The sequence below is a fragment of the Euprymna scolopes genome, chromosome 3 (genome assembly GCF_053919585.1).
Source record: "Euprymna scolopes isolate OS-2025 chromosome 3, ASM5391958v1, whole genome shotgun sequence".
NCBI lineage: Eukaryota > Metazoa > Mollusca > Cephalopoda > Sepiida > Sepiolidae > Euprymna > Euprymna scolopes.
Window position 1 is genome coordinate 167,190,541 of NC_136484.1, and position 20,531 is coordinate 167,211,071.

Consider the following 20,531-nt stretch of genomic DNA (forward strand, 5'->3'; position numbering starts at 1 on the left):
TGCCATAAGCTAATTTGCATTGCTACAAACCAAACTAACGAATTTATATATTTTTGATTATTCGGACTACTGTTCTCATCTTGAGTGTTATTCTCACAAAGTTTTAGCCGATGTAATCTCCAACTTTATTCATGAGTATCTTGTAAATTTGAGGAATCTTTCTGTCAAATTTAAGAATCTGCACAGAATTTTAGATGGAAACCTTTATTTAATATGATACTCTCGTTCTGTCAGCAATGACTAAGTAATTTTTAGTATCATCTGCACTGAGTCTTGTACCTTCAACCTCCATAAGAGTGTCATTTAAAATTGAATTTTTACTTAGTACTTTATCTGTTACATCAACTGAAATGATGTGAGAATAACACACAAGACGAGAACAGTAGTTCGAACACTCCAAATAATAAATTACCAATCCTCATCTCAAAATTTCAGAAACAAACCAATACAGTCTCTCGCTCTGCACACATCTTTTTCTACGCTCCAGTACTGAAAAATCTTTAAAAAATACAACAGTTCTCTCATCCATTCTTTTGATGTGACCAAACAAATGAAGGTTCCTGTTCTGTACACATTTTTCCTCTACTTTTCAATATTGTCTTTATCAACCAACTAAGGCGACTGGTCATTGCGCAAGGTAAAAAGGGTCACATATTTCTAATAAAACTTCAAATCTCTTCTCGATCTTTGTATCTTCTTCCCCTTCCTCTCACCACCACTCTTTCTTCTCCTCACAGTCCATTCCTCTCTCTTCAAATAGATAACTTGTTTTTATAGATTTTTCGAGGAATCGCTCAACATGAGGGGATTAACTCCTTGATTAAAAAAAATCAGTTATTTCCCTTTAGTTAATTCATAATTTGTCTTGAAAACTGATCCATCTGACGAAATTGACACCAGCTTAGGGTCAAAGATTGAATATGTTTTTCTAAATTTTAGGTATTATTCATCTGGGGCAACGCTGATTAAGAAAATACCAACTTTGTAGGTGTTTGTTTGTTGTTTTTGAATTTTAGCCAAAAGTACAAACATAAATACATGCAAACAACTGTATTATAGATGAAAATTGATTTATGAGATTCAGTTTCTTTTTCCTACTAAACTATTTGGATTTATTTATTTTCTTTCTGCTTCAGATTTGTAAACAGTATGATCTATTATGGATTAGTTCTGTATTCCGTTGATCTTGGAGAAAATCCGTTTATTAATGTAATATTATTTGGACTGATTGAGATTCCTGCTTATCTCAGCTGTTTCTATCTCTCATCACATCTTCGACCATTCTCATTCTGCATGATCATCGGCGGAGTTGCATGCATTATAGGAAGTCTTCTCCCAAGATGTAAGTATACTATTCCATTTTTTTTTTGTTTTTGAGATGAGTATTGAGAATTTAGTGAGGAGTAGATAGTGGAGCTTAGGTTTACTTTCAGCAACCTCGTAATTCTTGCTGCCCTTATTTTGTCTTTTAGTCCTTACATTCTATGAACAATGTTTCTGACAAAGGAAAAAGAATTGCTGTTTTCTGAGTCAGAATCTCCCACATCATTGGCTTGTTTAGAAGTAGTATTTGTTTTTTTTTTAGCTCCTATATCAAGTGGCTTCATGTCTTGTCTAGGGCGATTTCCATCAAAAAGAAAATGCAAAAACATATTTAACAATAATAATATTTATTTTAAGAAGTATGCTGTAGTTTCAACACCAGCTTAAAAAATTTTTTAATATAAATTTCGGAAAAGTCTAAGCTCAATGAATGTCTTTTTTAAAACCGAAAATGGTAGCTTTAAGAGTGGACATAATTCCTACCTTTTGAAAATGGGAGTTGCTTCCGAAAATGCTTGAGGAATATACCATCTGCAGTCAGGTAAATAAATGAATATTTATTTAAACTATTGAATTATTTATTTAGCTATTTACTATAATGGTATATTTAATTGAAAATACCTAAAGAAAAAAGCAGCAGCAGTCAGATTAAAATGGCACAAATTGTTGCTTTAACTGGTTAAGGATATTCTCAGGTAGAAATTGCCAGGAAAATGGAATGTTCAGGGAAGGGAGTTCAAATAACGATTAAAAGGTATAAGGTCTGTCAAAAACAGAAAAGGACAAGGCTGTAAAGTCTACAACTGCTAGGGACGACAAATCTTTGAAAAGAGCATCCCTTGCAGATAGAAAGAAAAGTTCTTCAGAGCTTGCTGCTGAACTTAGAGGGGATGCAAACAAAACCCTATCAGCTCGAACAGTGAAAAGAAGGTTATTAAAAGCGGGATTAAAAGCCATACTTTTTCAATAGAAAGAAGCCATACTTTTTCAATAGAAAGAAGCCATACTTTTTCAATAGAAAGAAGCCATACTTGTTTCGATAGAAAGAAGCCATACTTGTTTCGATAGAAAGAAGCCATACTTGTTTCGATAGAAAGAAGCCATACTTGTTTCGATAGAAAGAAGCCATACTTGTTTCAAGCCAACAAGAAAAAACAACTGGAATTTGCAAAAAAAAAAAAACATGAAAATTAGACACCTGACACCAGAATTGTTTGGTCTGATGAAAATAACTTTGAGGTTAGTTAACAGCTTATATTTCCTAGACTTTGAAAGGAACAATTGAAGGTTTTATTTGAATATACATCCATAATGTCTATTCAAAAATTGTAGCAAATTCTCATTTTTTTATCAGATTTTTGGCAACCCCGGAGCAGTTTATGTTCACCATAGGGAAGGAAAAGCATTTCATCCTGATTGTGTTGTTCCAACTGTCAAATTTTGGAGAAGGAAGCGTAATGGTTTGGAGCTGCATGGTTTCTTCATGCTCTGGACTATTGTACACATGTGCGGGCAGAATGAACTCCACAATTCATACTAACATGCCGGACCAGGTTTATCAAACCTCTTTGACTAAAATATTTAATAACATTCTAAGTGATGTAATCTTCAAACAAGACACATACCATGCATCAAAATTTTCAGTGGGTTGGTTTGAGAAAAAAAAAGGAATTAAAGTGATGAAGTGGCCCCCTCAATCCTCAGACCTAAGTCCCACTGAAACTTTGAGGTCACATCTAGAGAAAAGAGTGAGAATGCACAAATATTCATCAAAAAAAGAATTAGAGACCAAACTTCACGAAGAGTGGCAGAAAATAGGTCCTACCACCTGCAACAATTTAGCCAATAATATGCAAAAACGAATAAAAGCTGTTATAAAGACAAAAGGGGGACATGCCAAATATTATTTGTTATAATAGATTGATTAATGTTTAATTTACTATTCTTAACCTTTAAATATATAAGTTTGAATCATAATTTTGATTTTTCATTGGTGCTCCATAATTTTAACCATGACGGTATAATAATTAGTAGAGGATTGATTTATATAATAACACATATGTAATCTGCATAAATTAAAATACCATGCTTAAACGTATTGTACAACTGGGTAATACAAGGTTGCCATCTAGTAATAAAAATATATATATATGGTTAAGTGTTAGAAGTTTATTACAATGCAAAAAATGGAATGTTGTCAGGGTTGAGAAAGGAAGATTAAAAACAAGTGATATATTTAATATATGTATAAATGTATATAATTTTTTTTTTTTTTTGTTAATAATAGTTTACTTTAAAATTCAAACTTCTACATAGTGATGTACTATGTGTGACAGTGTTCCATAATGTATATTGAGGAAAATCCTTTCATAGATGGCGGGTGTTTCAAATCTTGAGATTACAAATATGAACAGGGACGCAGAAAATATCTCATCAATAAATGGAATAAATTTATTTATATAGTCATTACTATGTTATTTAAATTTTAATTTCTCTATTTGAATTTTTTTTATTATTTTTGTTTATATAGCCAGTATTACCTATTGTTTTTTTTTTTTGTTTTATGATTTTTATTCTTATTTTTGCTATGTTAATTAGCTAGTCTCGCAGGAAATGAAATCTGAAAAATGCATCCACAAATGCACACACAGACATATCCATATGTGTATGTGTTATATATATATATATATATATATATATATATATATATAATTTCAAAATATCATTATTAGTACAGATATTTTATTTTTTATGAATTAACTTTTTTTAAAATCTTTGTAGAAGTCAATATTACTTATTTATTATTAGTTTTTTTTTCTTGTGTCAATTAGCTATATATATATATTATTCATACTTGCAATCTCAAGTTTTGAAACACCCGCTATTGGAGAAAGAGGATTTTTCTCGAAATATATTATGAAACACTGTCATACACAGTACATCACTGTGTGGAAGTTTGACTTTTCAAGTAAGTCTTATTATTGATATAAAAAAATTATTTAAAAAAAAAAAAAAATATATATACATATATATATATATATATTTCTGTGGAAATATATTTTGTTTCCTTATTCAAGAAGCTCAATGTAATTAAAGAGCAATATAGTGAATGAATAACAAAAGTTTATATTCCAATGTTTATGATGTTGACCATCTTATAATTTATTTCTTTAATTCAGTTGTCATTTACAATTCTTGACAGTATCTGTTTCGTAGCGCAAAATCAATCACTTAATTATTATATCAACCAGTGAATCTATTTTGCCCTTAACTCATCAGAAGAAATAGCAACAATCAATCCGTCAAAGTGCGGTTGATTTAATAATTGATTGATTTTGCACTATGAAACAGATACTGTCAAGAATTGTAAATGACAACTGAATTAAAGGAATAAATTATAAGATGGTCAACATCATGAACTTTGGAATATAGACTTTTGTCATGCATTCACTATATATATATATATATATATATATATATATATATATATATATATAAACATATCACTTGTTTTTGTCTTCCTTTCTCAACACTGACAAGATTCCATTCTCCGCATTGTGATAGCCTTCTAACATTTACCTTTATATGATAAAAAGTAAAGGCTCCTTCAGTCTCGACAGACTATAGAGACCCACTGAGGGTGTCTACGCATCCTCTTTTTGTGGCAAGAGTTGCACAGTCTCCAACCACACCTTTCCTGAGACAACATTGTTAAAAACTAGTGGCAAGTGGAGTATATACATGTTATATTTAGGTCTTATTAGTATTGTTCTTTGTTGTTATTATTCGTTGTTATTGTTCTTTGTTAAAAGTGATGCTTAGAGACTTAGATTAAGAGAGAGTCTTAGAGAGAGATGTTGTTGAGAGTCTTATTAGAAGCACAGTCTTAGAGTCTTAGAGAGAGATGTTGTAAAGAGGGATGTTGTTGTAAGAGAAATTGTTCGTGTTATGAAGGATTCATATTTATAAAATGTTTATACTTAGAAGTGTAGATATGAGATGTAGAGTTCACATTGTAGATATGAGATGTGTATGTCAAGATTTTAAAACACATGATATACATAAGACATATATAACAATTTTCACTTTACCTCTTGGTAGAATCACAACACAAAGACAACGTTTATAAAAACACATGATGGGTTTATTTCTTCTCCCGACCGGCCGTGGTTTTCATCATCAAGAATTCAAAGCTTCACATATTAAGTTTCAAAAGTGACCGTCTCGCTTCTAGACATTCGAATCCCAACTGCAGACTATCGTCTGTCGTTCTCAAACTCTCTTCTGATTCTCCTAGTTTCTCCTCGCTTAACTCTAAAGTTTTCTAACTATATCTAGAACTTCCCATTTTCCATGACGTCATACACATGTTAAAACATGTGTCTTCTTTCACGTGTTCTGGACATGCGTGTCAAAAACTTTTTCCTTTGTTTACAAAAGGAATTTTAACCTATATTCCCAGTAACCTATATTTCCAATATGTTAAAAACATGTTTATTAAATTATCTTGTAGTTGCATTCTTTCAATTGAATTTTCATAACAAAATTGACAATGCACATTCTTTTCTTAAAACTATTTTATCTCTAAGCGTAACAATGGTTTGTTTTCCATTCCATTTTCTAATTCTCTCTCGTAATCTATTTCTAAACCTAATTTACGAGGTTCGAATTTCGTCTATTCTGTTTCATTTTCATTTTAACTAAATCTCTCTATTTTTATGCTTACATGAAAAGGGGACAGCCCTTATCATGTAACATACACAGGCGGCAAAAAGAAAGTCCGCAATTGTAATTTTTTTCAAAAATTGCAAATTTAAGCTAAATTTAACTTAACTGTTTTTTTTTTGTTTTTTTTGTTTTTTACACAGTGATCACCACTTATCAAGGCCCGGAAGTCACTCAGGGATAAGGGTTATTGCAAGTACATTACGTTAGTGAGGAGATTTGCTGATATGTTTACTTAAGGGGGCGGTTCATTAGGAATTTGTTAACATTGGACTTGAAGACATCCAAGTTGTAGTCCGGAGGGAAGCAGGCAGACGGAACAGAGTTCCACAGGCGTGCAGTTCTACGAAAGAAGCTTTGTTCATGGAATCTGCGTTTTGATTTAGGCACAGATATAGAGTGGGGGAAATTTTTCACAGTGGATTCAGCTAGACGGGTGTTTTTCGTGAAAGATTGGCGAGGGGGGACCAGAGATTGGAGTTCAGATGAGCATCTGCCATGGAAATAACGATAAAACAAGGATAGGCTCGCAACGTCTCTTCTGTGGGAGAGAGGTTGCAGGGTAGAGAAAAGGGCATCCCCCACTAAGCCACGAAGTCTATTTTGTACTCTGTCAAGGCAGGATAGGCTGTTTTTAGCAGCCCCTGCCCAGATATGGCAACAGTATTCCAGTATTAAACAACCTATATCTCATTTGATTTGCCTTTTATTCCTCTCTAATTTTACCTGTTCATATTTGATTTTTAATTGAAATATTTTAGTGTTCACGTCAATTTTAAAAAATAACTTCAAATTGTGGAGGCAAAAAGAAAGTCTGCACAATAAAAAATTGTTATTTACATGTAACGTTAGAACATTAATGCAACACAAATACAACAGGAACACTGTGAACTACTTAATATTTAGTAGCATAGCCCTTCTGCAATTTGACAGCCTGCAATCTTTTGGGAATTCCTTGAATTAGACTGCAGTAATACTCCGGGGAAAGGGCATCCCACTTTTCTTTAATTTTTGTCCAAAGTTCTTCCGAATTTGAAATTTTATCATTGCGTAGCTGTTGCTTGATGCAATGCCATACATTTTCGATAGGATTGAGGTCTGGAGATTGTGCAGGCCAATCTAAACACGGAATGTCATGCTCTTCCAGGAACCTCTTGACATTTCCAGCTGGGTGAATGGGAGCATTATCCTGCATGAAGATGGGATTATCTTCCAAATTCCGACCAAATAGGGTAGAAAATGCTCAGTCAACATATTAATGTGCTTGATTGAATTAATTCGACCTTGCAAGCGACATATAGTCCCTGGACCATTGGTACTAATAATGCCCTACATCAAAACTGAACCTCCACCACCTTGCAGCATTGAAACTGAGCGTCTTTTCTCCGACAGATGTACTAGTCTATTGAACTTGCTTCTGTCGATGAAAAGCACCTTTGACCAATATGAAGAGTCATGATCTTCATTGCATCTGACGAACTCCAGACAGCGCTTTCTGTTTTTTACAGAAATCATTGGCTTGCGTCTTGCAACATATCCTCGCTAATTAAATTTCTTTAATCTGTTCTTAACAGTAGAAAGAGAGCACTTTTTAACAAGATTGCACTGTTGTTGGATTTGAGGAGTTGTTTCAAATCTTTTCTTAGGCTGCGGATGTTGATATCATTGTCTTCCCTGTTAGAAGTAACTCTAGTATGACCAGATTTAGGGGCATCATGAACACTGCCGGTGTTTTGGTTCTTTTGCACCGTTTTCTCATCACATTTCAATCTGCGGCCGATTTCTCGATTGGATAAACCAGAAAGGTGGAGATTAATGAGCTCCTAACGATCACTAAGAGAAAGTCGTGGCATACGGATTAAATTTTACGTTGTATAACCTGAAACAACAACAATTACGATTAGAGATGCTTTGTTGCCTGTTGTTGGATATTTTAAACTGATTGAGGGGCGATAATTTAAGCTGGTTTTAAGCGAATTTTCTTTTTACCTCCTCAATTTGGAGTTATTTTTTTAAATTGATGTGAACACTAGAATATTTCAATTAAAAGTTAAATATGAACAGGTAAAATTATAGAAGAATAAAAGGCCAATCAAATGAGGTATAGTTTGTTTAAACAGTTACATTAAATTTAGCTTAAATTTGCAGCTTAAATTTGCTGTTTTTAAAAAAATTACAAGTGCAGACTTTCTTTTAGCTGGCACTGTATGTATGTATATATATATATATATAGCCAGTAGAGTTTAGTTTCCTAGAAGTACGTCCAATGAAACAACATGTGTCTACCAAAATAGTGCTCAATGAGTGAACAGAGCAGGTATATTAATTTTATTTATACAAACATTAATGGCTAAATATGTGCATACATGTTTCTGTAATCACCCACGTTGGGGGATTACGTCTTCAGGCCAAGAATTACCGTCGAAAGTGATATTTCCACCAAATATATTTTCCTATTTCCTTTATCAAGTTAGCATGCAACCTGGGTGGGAGTCATAAAAAACGGTAAAAGGATGAGTGAGGTCTTTGAAGATAATAAACATCTTTTTCTTTTCCCTTTCCCCCATCCAACCTAACTTTTGGTTTTTATGGCATAAGGTACTTGAGAATTTAGTTTTCTTGTCTTGGAGTCTGTAAGTTAAGAACCTTAGCGATGGTCAACTAAGTACTGGCCGGTGCCTTTTAATCTACATCCACCCACACACACATGCAACACACATACAACACACACACATCAATATGTATATCCAAAAGCGAATCCAAGCTGTATGCTTTTATATATATATATATATATATATAATGTGTGCGTGTGTTCAGGACGACTGGAAACAAATGCCGCTTTCCTTTATACATAACTCACACAATGCTTCAAGCAAACTACATTGCAATATATATATATACATATATACATATATATATTCTCTCTTTCTATATTAAAAGTTATAAATAAAAGTTATATATAACTTTATTATATCGTCAGAACAATAGGAAAGGGAAAAATTAAGAAAAAAAAGAAATCTCTTTAGGCCATGGCATTTAAAAGTTAAATGCTTTTCATCGGAAGAGGAGAAGGGCCAGAATTAAACAAAATGCAAATATAGATAAAAACTGGCTTTAAAACATTTAGATATAAAATGAGAATAAAGTAATAGGATAATATGGTCAAAAATAATAAAGAAATGTTAAAAGTAGGTGCAATTTATATATATAAAAGCAAAAATGTGTGTATGTATGCTTGTATGTGTGTCCGCTAAAAACTTTCGACAGACACAACGAAAATTCACAAACTCGGTATCATATTGAAGCTCCATCCTTCGCTCGAAAAATATCGAAAAATTGGCCAAAAACGTTCATTTTTTTCACCCTGAAATCAACAATTTTCAACAGGGGGGGGGGGGTCAACAAAAACGGTCCTCTCGTGATGATGACCGGTTCTACGCATGCGTCAGATGACGTCAGAACCTGATTTACTTTAAATAGTTGAAAAACTAACTAAATTTCATGTACGTCACATTAGCTCAGTTGGTTAGCGCGTTGGTTCGTTATCTAAATGTTTTGGGTTCGAATCGTGGTGTGAGATGTCTTTTTTTTTTTTTTTTTTTTAAATTTAAATATTGGACCAGTGTTATTTAAGCCATTTTTCACGTAACGTTCGTTTTTCTGGGGGGGTTTTTTGCTTCGCTTATCCACCCCTGACCACACACCCAAAAACACCCGGGTACCCACCAATTTTTTAAATTTTAATATCGAAACAGGCTTATTTAAGCCATTTTTCACGTGTTCGTTTTTCTGTTTTCTTTTTTGTTTTTTTCGATTTTTACATTTAACATCATTCGTTTGCCTTACGTTAGTTTTTTTTGTGTTTTTTTTTCGATGTTTTGATTACCTCCTCCCCCTCTCAAGTTTTAATGTTTTCTTTTTTTACTTTGCTTATAACAAACAAACCTGGTCATTGACCTCATTTGCTGAATAGCTATTGCTCTACAACTTCCATGCGCGCACCTGTCAATTTGGTTCTTAAATAAATTCAAACATCTTTCAGTAATTCATTCTGGCTGGTCGATTTTATTTTAAAATTTCACCTCAGGGCTTCGGGTTCGATCCTACCAACTTTTACCCCCCCCCCCCCCGGATTTCTTTTTTATTTAACAGCACACACACCTCCAAACACCTGGGCAACGCCGGGTAACCCCGCTAGTATATATATATATATATATATATGAGTAAAACGGAAAGATAGTATATGTAAAGAGAAAAATATTGGTCACTATGAAGTAATGGGGATCATTAAAGAATAGCAAATAATACAAGAAGAAAAGATAGGGAAGATAGATAAAATAGGAAAGGAATGGAAAAAGTAAATATGGAAATACATCTATATATATAAAAGGCAAAATGTGTGTGACCATTTCGTGTATGTCTTCAAAAGGCTTTTCTCGCACACGGTTCCGATGTCGTTACGATCGCTTACAACTGTTTATATGGGTCCTAAATGTACGATTTGGGAAAGTGCGTCGCATCTAGATTTATTTACGTCGACTTTTACAAAATTATTGCTATTTTGGCTTCTCGCATGTTGATGAGGCTTTTTCGTATAAAAAGCGAAACTAATTCAAAGTTAACGAACAACATTCTCGGCATTGCGCCGGGAAATGTCCAGAAGCAATCATCTTTGATCAATGTTGTACATCAGACAATTGTTATTCAATTGGACAATTGGGAGCTGGTTCAAATTCAAATGTATGTCGCGGTGGCCTAATGGGTAACGTCGCCTGTTTTTTTTTTTTTCACACATTAATTTCCAACTCAAGGGTACGGGTTCGATTCTCATACTTACCTACCAAAACATTTTTTTTTATTTAACACCCCCCCCCACCGGAGTTTTGATTTACCTCAAGACACTCTGGCATCGCCGAGTACCCCTCGCTAGTCTATATATATAAAAGTGAAAATGTGTATATGTATGTTCGCTTTTTGTGTATGTCCAAGAAAGGCTTTTTTCCAAGAAGCGGTCGGTCGGCTCACAACTTCTTAAAACTTTTTATATCACATATAAATCATAATATCTACGAGTTAACAACAGAGGTCGCCTGTCTATTTAATTTGTTCGACTTTGAAAAGATAAATATTCAACATTTTTCACTTGCCACATGTGGGTTAGGCTTTTTCGTATAATAAAAGCAACACTAATTTTAGCGGTATTTTTCCGGTCACGATCGCCGGAAATGTCCGAAAGCAATCAGATTTGATCAATGTGGAAATATTTTCCTCATATCAGACAATTGCTATTCAATTTGGACAATCCCCTTTTTATGGGGAGCTGGTCCTCCCCCCCAACATCTTGGGAAAATAAAAATAAAAAAGCGTTCCCGCAGTAAATGAAATACTACCCCGCAGTTAAAGTTGACCTCATTATGTCATTAAAACGGGCACCTGCCAATTCTAAATCTATATAAATAAAATGAACTCATTTTTTCCCGTCTGATTTTGACCTTAATAGGATTAAAAATCAAGATATTTCATGCAAATATAATATGCACAAACGGCAGAACAATATCTGAGGTGTGTTATAGGCTTATTATTTCTCAAATTCCTCGATAATCTTAGATTTCTATACTTTTTCTGCTGAGAAGTCACGGCCAAAATCGGTTAAGATCAATGGAAGTGGTAAAATATTTTCTCTCTTATAAATTCCTCCTCCCCCTGCCACCACTTAACACCGTTTGGGGATCGTTCACAAGGAACAGTTGAGAAGAGAACACCGGTTTGGCTTCGTAGTTCTTTCATGTGAAGTTATTTAAAATCACTAAACTAAGCTGCAGTGCTCTGTGGTGTAGTGGTTAGCGTGCTGGACAATTCACATTATATTTTCACATTTGCACCGACCTACCGTAGTCGTTTTTTTTTGTTTTTTTTTTCCTAAACAACTGGAATGGACTTTTCTTGGTGGCCGAACTGTTAACGTTGCAGATGGTTTTTTCTTTTTTTTTTCACACTTTATTTTCCTACTTTTACTCATGACTCCGGGGTTGATCCTTCCTACTTAACATTTTTTAAAACTCCCCCCCCCGTCCCGGAAACAAACACTCAGGCAACGCCGGGTACCCCCGCTAGTAGTTAAATAAATTCAAACGTGTTTCTGTTAGTATTTCACGGTGGCCCAATGGTTAACGTCACACATTTTTTTTCACACTTTAATTTCCAACTTTGCCTCAAGGGTTCGGGTTCAGGTTCGATCCTCATACTTACCTACCAAAGCATTTTTTTTTTATTTTACCCCCCCTTCCGAGTTTTGATTTACCCAAAACCACACACACCTCCAAACACCTGGGCAACGCCAGGTACCCCCGCTAGTATATAAATAAAGTTATAATTTTTATTACTCCTCTTTCACTTAATATGAACTGGAACAAATACATTGAGGACATTGCCAAGGTTGCTGCAAAGAAGGTGAGTTCTGTCTATCGAGTTAGAAGACTACTCACATCTGAGAGTATCTTGTATCTCTACAAGGCTACCATTCGCCTGTATGGAGTATTGTTGCCACATCTGGGCAGGTGAATCTACCACTAGCCTCTCCTTCTTGGATAGCGTCCAAAAAAGAGTTTTCCGTCTAATAGTTCCCACTTTGTCAATTAAGCTTCAATCCCTGTCCCATCACTGCAATGTTGCATCTCTGTGCTTGTTTTACAAATATTTTAATGAAATGTGCTCTGATGAACTCGTGGCACTCATGCCACCTCAACATACATATTCCCAACAAACCCGCTTAGCAACAAAATCTCACCTCTTCACTGTTGAGGTCCCTAAATGCTAGAAAGCTTTCTATTCTAATAGTTTCTTCCCTTCTTGCTACCTGCTTCTCAAACTGTACTGATATGCAGAAATTTAAATGTAATGTAAATCAACATCTTGTTAATCTTTCCTAGGCATGGTCCCAAATAGTAGCCCCTTACGTCGAAGTTGCAATATGCCTTGTTAAAAGTGAATGCAAGTAAAAAAAATATGTATATATAAATATATATATATATATTTTTTTTTTTGCTCCTTTTAATATATTGAGCTTTGCTTATCTTGATAAGTTTTGTTTTGTTAAAGATATATATTTTGGTAACATAATTGTAATATTCTTTTTTTTTTTCCTATATTACAGCTGTTTCATGGTTTTCCATTTCACTATTCATCATTGCAAAATTGGTAATATCATCTGCCCATGGAATAATCAATTTAATCTCCATCGAATTCTTTCCACCTGTAGTTCAGTAAGTATCTTTCTGATTTCATCTTTGAACTTCATTGTATTATTTGAAGTTTTTTTTTTTTTATTCTTTATAGTAACAAAGTTTATTCAACGTACTGAACTGTTGCTATTCCATATAAATATTTTTCAGTGCTCATTTAGAAAAACCTTTATGGCATACCAACTTGTCACAACATGAAGATGGTATATTTCAAAAATCATAAAATTAAATGTTTTTTTTTATTCAAGAAAATCAAATTTTACGATGTATAAGTATTTTTAGCAGCCATTGAAGAACCCTTGTTTCTGGAGAGTTTAAAGGGGGGGGGTAACCAAGGATGGATTTCAAATTCAATCAAATATGGAGACTGGTGTATCTCTCATTGACCAAGTCATGAAATTTTATTTTCTTAAATAATATAATATAAAAATAATATAAAAACTACTTGACTAAATTACATGGTTTTTGGTATATGCCATTTCCATTCCCTAACGGATACGTACATCATAAAGACTTTTTCCTATTTTCTTTACATAAGTTTTATAAGTGCAGGTCTAAATATGCACCCATTTTTCAAGTCGCTCTGTTAACCTCCCTCTTACCACAGAAAGATGTGACACAAGGACGAAAGGTGAGGATGGAAAGGCTAGTGTACTAGAGGTATTGCACTCTGGCTTTACAAAAAATGCTTGAGCAGCCTCACTGGCATTCCACATTTCTTAAATAATATAATATAAAAATAATATAAAAACTACTTGACTAAATTACATGGTTTTTGGTATATGCCATTTCCATTCCCTAACGGATACGTACATCATAAAGACTTTTTCCTATTTTCTTTACATAAGTTTCATAAGTGCAGGTCTAAATATGCACCCATTTTTCAAGTCGCTCTGTTAACCTCCCTCTTACCACAGAAAGATGTGACACAAGGACGAAAGGTGAGGATGGAAAGGCTAGTGCACTAGAGGTATTGCACTCTGGCTTTACAAAAAATGCTTGAGCAGCCTCACTGGCATTCCACATGATTTATGACAAAAGAACAGATACTACACTATCCACCCTAAAAAGAAAATCAGATAATTCCTGAGAGGATGGTGTAATGAAAACAGAACAGATATTTCACTATTTTTCCAATGGAAGAAGTAATGTCTGAAAGGATGGTCTTATAACAAGACAACAGATACTACACTGTCGTCTTATGTTTTAAAATTAAGTAAATAACATTGGATTTAACAGATCGTTTCCTGTTGTAGTAAAATGATTGTTTCATGATCGCAAAACAAATTAAAAGTTTAATTTTGATGGATTTCTTCTAACTTCTTCAATATTATCAACATAATGTATAAAAAAATAAAAACAGTTTTTAGATGAGGATTATTCAGACTATTGTTCACATTTTAGATGCTATTTCTTTTAAAACGCTTCAGTTGATGTAACCTCCGACCTTCTTTCGGTTCATTTTTTTTTCTTTTTATTACTTGGGAATCTTTTCTATGAATACTCTAATGGCATGTGTTCTTCAGAATTGTCTGATCTGTTCTCTGCTTCCACTAACGGTGTTCACAAATTCACTGTTTTGATGCAACTACTTATTCCAATAGCTTCTTTTCAAGAACTGCAGGCTTGTGGAACTATTTTTTTTTATGGAAATTGCTCCAGACAAAGCACTAAGCTACACTTGATGTAGGGAGCTAACGGAAACAGAAGATGATTATTGCAAAGACAAGAGATGCCTATTGATTTTAGTTTTAAAAAGACCAAGATTAAAAGTAGGAAGAAAATAGTCAGCAAAAAAAAGGTTCCCCACATCTGCAATTCTTAGAAAGAAGCTACTTCCTCCTAATAATTGTAATCCTCATACTAGTAGACTTGGTTATTTCAAGACTAAGGTTAATAAGCATCTCCTGTCTTTGCAATAATTATTTTTTGTTTCTGTCAACTCCTTACATCAAGTCGCTTCACGCCTTGTCTGGAGTGATTTCCATTAAAAAAAAAAAAAAAACACTCAGGAACCATCACAAAGAACCTTTAACTGCATCCCTTATTTAGTCTGCACAGGTGTAGATTATTCTCATCCCATCAACCATAACCAGGTAGAAGTGTTAATTAATTATAATGATATTCTAAGTTACATTGGTCGAAATATGAAAAGAATAACACCCAAGATGAGTAAAAACAATTCATCCTCATCTCAAAAAAATTTAACGATTACATTTAAAGGCGAACGTGTACAATGTTCCCCCTCCCCTTATATTTTTTTCTTTTTGATTTTTCTTTTGCAATTTTTTCAATGAATTATTATCGATTAGACACTAATCTACCAAACTATCAAAAACAAAATATAAGTCAATATTTAGACATTTGGAAGGAGTGGTCAGTTTTTAATTCCAACATTTTAGTAAATCGATCCCCCATATTGGAAATCCTCAACAAGAACACATCATGGGGAGTTTTTATTTTTATTTTTATTTTTTAATTTGCTGGTACCTTATGAAAATTATTTTTGAAAAGAGTGGGTGTTTTTTTGGAGGAGGGTCACCAATGGCGAGTCCTATCTGCGCAAGGAAAGTTTTTTTTGTGGAGTGGGGATCATTTTTTATCTCGCATTTTTTAGAGAGAGGGGATTCATACCTACCTTTTTTGGCTCTCATTTATAACTTAATTTTGTGGGTGGGGAATGACAGCCTCGGCCACCACTTCCCTCCCTATATCCCCCCCACTCACCCCCAAAAATCTACAATATAAATCTCATCTGTCTGTTTAAATGTATGTTTGTATGTCTCATGAAAACTTTGGACAGAGGCGACAGATCCTGACAAGATCAGTATCATTTCGAAGCTCGACATCTCAGACGACAAATATCAAAAAATTGGCCAAAAACATTAATTCCTTCACCCTAAACTTGACTGTTTTGTATAAGGATGGGTTGATTTTATTCGCTGACATTTTAGCAAGTCATCATCACCATTGGATTGAGTTCGGTTAATTTCAATACTTTTGACTTCCGGTTGTGTAGGATTTCTTTCACTTTCTTTTCCTCCTTCACAACATGGGTTCGAGCCTGCCTGCCTACTACCACTTTTTTTTTTTGCTCAACACACACCTCCAAACACCAGGGCAATGCTAGGCACCTAGGCTAGTTAAATTATAAATGAGAACAAAAAAAAGGTAGATATTAATCCCCTCCCCATAAAAAACATTGTTTTGAAACAACAAATTATTTTCTCATTGAGTTTTTACAATGTAGGAGATTGATTTACTTAAACATTGTAATGAAATACTGAACACCTCCTTCAAATGTTTAAATATTGATTTTGATAATCTGGTAGATTAATATCCAATCGATGATAAGCTGCTGGAAAATTTAAAAAAAAAAGAAAATTATAAGGGTGCACATTGTACGCATTCACCCATTTAAATTTTTGCATGTTAGTAGAATCAGGAAAGCAGTAAAGAGGAAGAGAATTTCAAAGTCTAGCAGTTGAAGTGAAGAAGCTATTAGAGTAGAAGGTTCTCCGGCATAGGACTTCCACAGTGAAGGGTTGAGATTTTGTTGCTTGTTGAGTGTCAGAAGTATTTATGTTGAGGGAGGGGGGGGGTATCAGTGCTACGAGTTCATTGGAGTAGTACATTCTATTAAAATACTTGTAAAACAAGCAAAGAGATGCAACATTGTGGTGATGGGACAGAGGTTGGAATTTGGTTGATAGTGCAGATTAGATTAGAGAATTTTTTTAGACCCTGTCCAATAGGGAGAGACTTTATGCACTGGCCTGAATGGTGACTTTGTAAAGATATAGGATGCTATCAGGAGTGAGTATTTTTCTTGCATGGTAGAGGGAGCCCACCTTCTTTACAGCAGCCATGGCAATGTCTTGTATGTATTTGTTCCCATTCATGTTAACTGTGCATCATCAAGTTCTTTCTATGCATGTCATTATTAAGATATTTTAAGTAATTTCAATTTTTTCATGTGTAATCCTAGTGAAAGGGGGAAAGAAAATAAAGAGAGAAAGAAGAGGAAGATGGGGGAGATATATTTAAGAATATATATATAACAAATACTGACCCAACGGTTCACAGGTGGTGTAGTATTCATTTTAAAGTCGGTTTCTTCCTCTCTTCTCTTACACAGCTCCAAAAGGTATCTCATTCCTGGTGTAATCCTCTACCTGTACAACTTAAGATGGAGTACTGTTGTCACATCTTGAGGAGGTGCTGCTCAGAGTACCTTTCTTGCTGGATAGAGTACAAGACTAACTTTGAAATTTAGTGAGCAATGCCCTTTTTTCCTCTCTACTTCTTTCTCACAAAAGATATATTGCTAGTCTTTCTCTGCTCTATCGTTTTGTTATTTTCATGATAGGTGCTCAGTTGAGCTTCAATCTATGGTTTCCCTGTGTAAAACCTTAACAGTACTCGTCTAGCCACAACCACTGTTAAGTTTCCTTCTGTCTTTATCTACCTGACTATCTTTTTTTAATTCCATTTTCACTCCAAACAAGGCACGGTGCCACTTTGATGTAGGGGGCTACTATCTGGGACATAATTTGCAGAGATACTACGTAGGGAGTTGAGCAGCAAGATGTCTGTTCACATCACACTTGACCTCTTGCATGTCAGTATAGTTGGGAAAACAGGAACCGGAAGGGAATTCCAGAGTCTAGCAGTTATGAGGAAGAAACTATTAATGTAGAAGGCCTTCCTTCTTACATCTAGGGATCTCTACTGTGTAGGGGTGGGATTCTGCTGATTATCGGGTTTGTCGGGGGTAATTACATCAAGGGGTACAAGGGCTTGTAATTTGTCAGAGTATCCACTATTAAAATACTTATAGAACAGGCAGATGGGATGCAACGTTTGGTCGATGAAAACTAAACAAAACTTCCATGAGCAGAGTTTCTTTTTTAAAACTCCCCATCTGTCGAACACAATATTGTGGAGCTGCTTATCAGCTGATTACAACATGGTCGTTTTCAAGTTCAATGTAAATAAATTTTTGTTGAGCTGTCCTTTTAAATAATCAAATTTCGCCTAATCACCACCATCCTCACCAGTCATCATGGTGTTGTCTCACCGTCCACCTGACACTTAAACCATATCCTCGAGTAGCCTTTGGGTCTTGATAAATGGTGACACATTGTAAAAAAAAAAATAAAAAATAATAATTTTAATAATAAAAATAAAAAATCAGTTTATCTTCTAACACTGGAATTTTAATATTCTAACTTGTGTATCATTAATACGGCTATGACAACAGCATATTCTTTTCCTTGTTTTGATTCTCAGGTATATTATATCCATTGGTATCTTATATTTTTTATGTAGAGTGATGTGATCCTCGGTTGATTAATTGTGTCTGTGTCGGATATGTACTCGAGAGTAAAAACAATGAAAAGAATATGCTGTTGTCCTAGCCCTAATCATTAATGCAGATGAAGAACATCAATTGACACTCATCCTTAAAAACAACAACCAAAAAAAAAAAACATTCATCAAAACAATACGGAGCTGCTTTCACCTTTTCAGCGCATTATAGACATGCCGTCGTTTTTATTTACCTATGTATTTGTTGTTCAAATTAAGTGTTTATAAGTCCACTTAGGATAATTAATCTGGATTACTGATTAATTTGGATAATCTCTCAGCTGACTTAAATAATCCACAGCATATGCATATACATTTACACACATATCTTATACATGTACACACATAGGTGTTTTCTTAATGCTCTGTTTAGAAATAATATATTAATTTCAGTCATTGAAATGTTGTCAAGATTTGTTTTTTACCCAAACAAGGCATATCATTACTTAGAATGTACGGGGCTTCTATTTGGGGACTGTGGGAGTTGAGCAACGAGATTTCTATTCGCAGTACATTTATCTGCGACTTTTCGTTTCATAGCTATCCACATTGAAATATTCGTTTTGTAGGACAAAAGTTATCGAAGATAAAAAGTCAACAAGCTGACTGACTTTATTTTATTTATTATATTATATGCAAATCATAAAAATAAAACCTGTTTCTAGGAGTTCTGTTAATCTGTATATCTATAAAAGTGAGACTGTGTGTGTGTGTGTGAGGACATTTCTCAACCTATATACTCTACAAATTTTTGATCTGCAGACATAAAATTTGGGATATAAGATATTCAGACATGTGGAAAACTTTTTAATCTGTTTTCATCCGGAAAAAGAGCTGCTAAGGTGTCAAAATTGGTACATTGGAGTCATTGGATTTTAATCTATTTGCTATTTCACTATGTTGGTCTTGAGGTTATCATACTTGACTCAGTCTTTAGGTTTTGGGTTTGATCTCAGCTTGAGCATTTTTTTTTTTTTATTTATTTACAAGAAGTGAACTGTTTAGGAAAACATAATACTTGCATGCACATGTCTCAGTTTCTATGTTTTTATTTTTGTTTTTACTTCATTTTTTTTTTTAAACGAATTCAACGTTACATTTAAGACCTACAGTATTTCTGTTTATAATAAGAAATCTGCATCGATTAAAATATAATATTTATGCATATTTTACAACTAGGCATTGCCAGGCGTCCTGCTAGTATCCATATAAAGTTAAATATGTTTATAATTATGTGTATGTTTGTACAGAATTCACTCCTAAACTAAGTAACTAATCATTATATATTTAGAACAGAGCTGCTAGGCATAAGAGTGCATAATGTGGGCTATATTTAGTTTGATTTAGTTTTATGCAAAGGGGAGGGGTAAAAGAGAGAATGTCCTTTGTGAAAATTCAGATGCCATCGTTTTTGTGAAATTTTAATAATTTTAGACATCAATTAATAATCACAAAATTTCAGTCACTTTGGAGCATTTCAAGGGTTTTATCAGACATAGTATGGACACAACTATCAGATTTTCATTAAATTTGATTCATAGTCATTAAATATCAATTAAGATTTCTTGAATTTGACTAATTTCTTAAGACCTTAAACTTTAAATTTTAAGAATCAGAATAAAGTAATGAATTTGAATCAAAATTAGAATAAGGATTCCAAACATGAGGTTTTATTTTTATCTTGATTTTTATCTTTGTAAGGAGACATAAAATTGGTGCAAAACTGTTTCAATTAAGAATTTTACCTGCCTTGGGACGGATATTATTCTAGTGTCATATAAAATGAACCTGAATAAATACTTATTTTTAAATGATCTTTGAATATATTATTTTTAAATGATCTTTTACTTTGAATTATTTCTAATCCTCATT

The 20,531-nt window shown here is 33.7% G+C and overlaps 1 protein-coding gene and 1 long non-coding RNA gene across 4 annotated transcripts in view; one reads left to right on the top strand and one right to left on the bottom strand.

Moving 5' to 3' along the window:
- The window catches only part of LOC145260258 (uncharacterized), a 280,225-nt gene that overhangs the window by 199,060 nt on the left and 60,634 nt on the right, over positions 1-20,531 (bottom strand). The window lies entirely within an intron of this gene.
- The window catches only part of LOC145260248 (solute carrier family 22 member 21-like), a 154,511-nt gene that overhangs the window by 99,780 nt on the left and 34,200 nt on the right, over positions 1-20,531 (top strand). For all 3 annotated transcript variants that reach the window (XM_080118076.1, XM_080118079.1, XM_080118080.1), the window contains exons 7-8: positions 1,137-1,342; positions 13,202-13,310. In XM_080118076.1, coding sequence (XP_079974202.1) covers positions 1,137-1,342; positions 13,202-13,310 — 315 coding nt within the window. The remainder of the gene's footprint in view (positions 1-1,136; positions 1,343-13,201; positions 13,311-20,531) is intronic.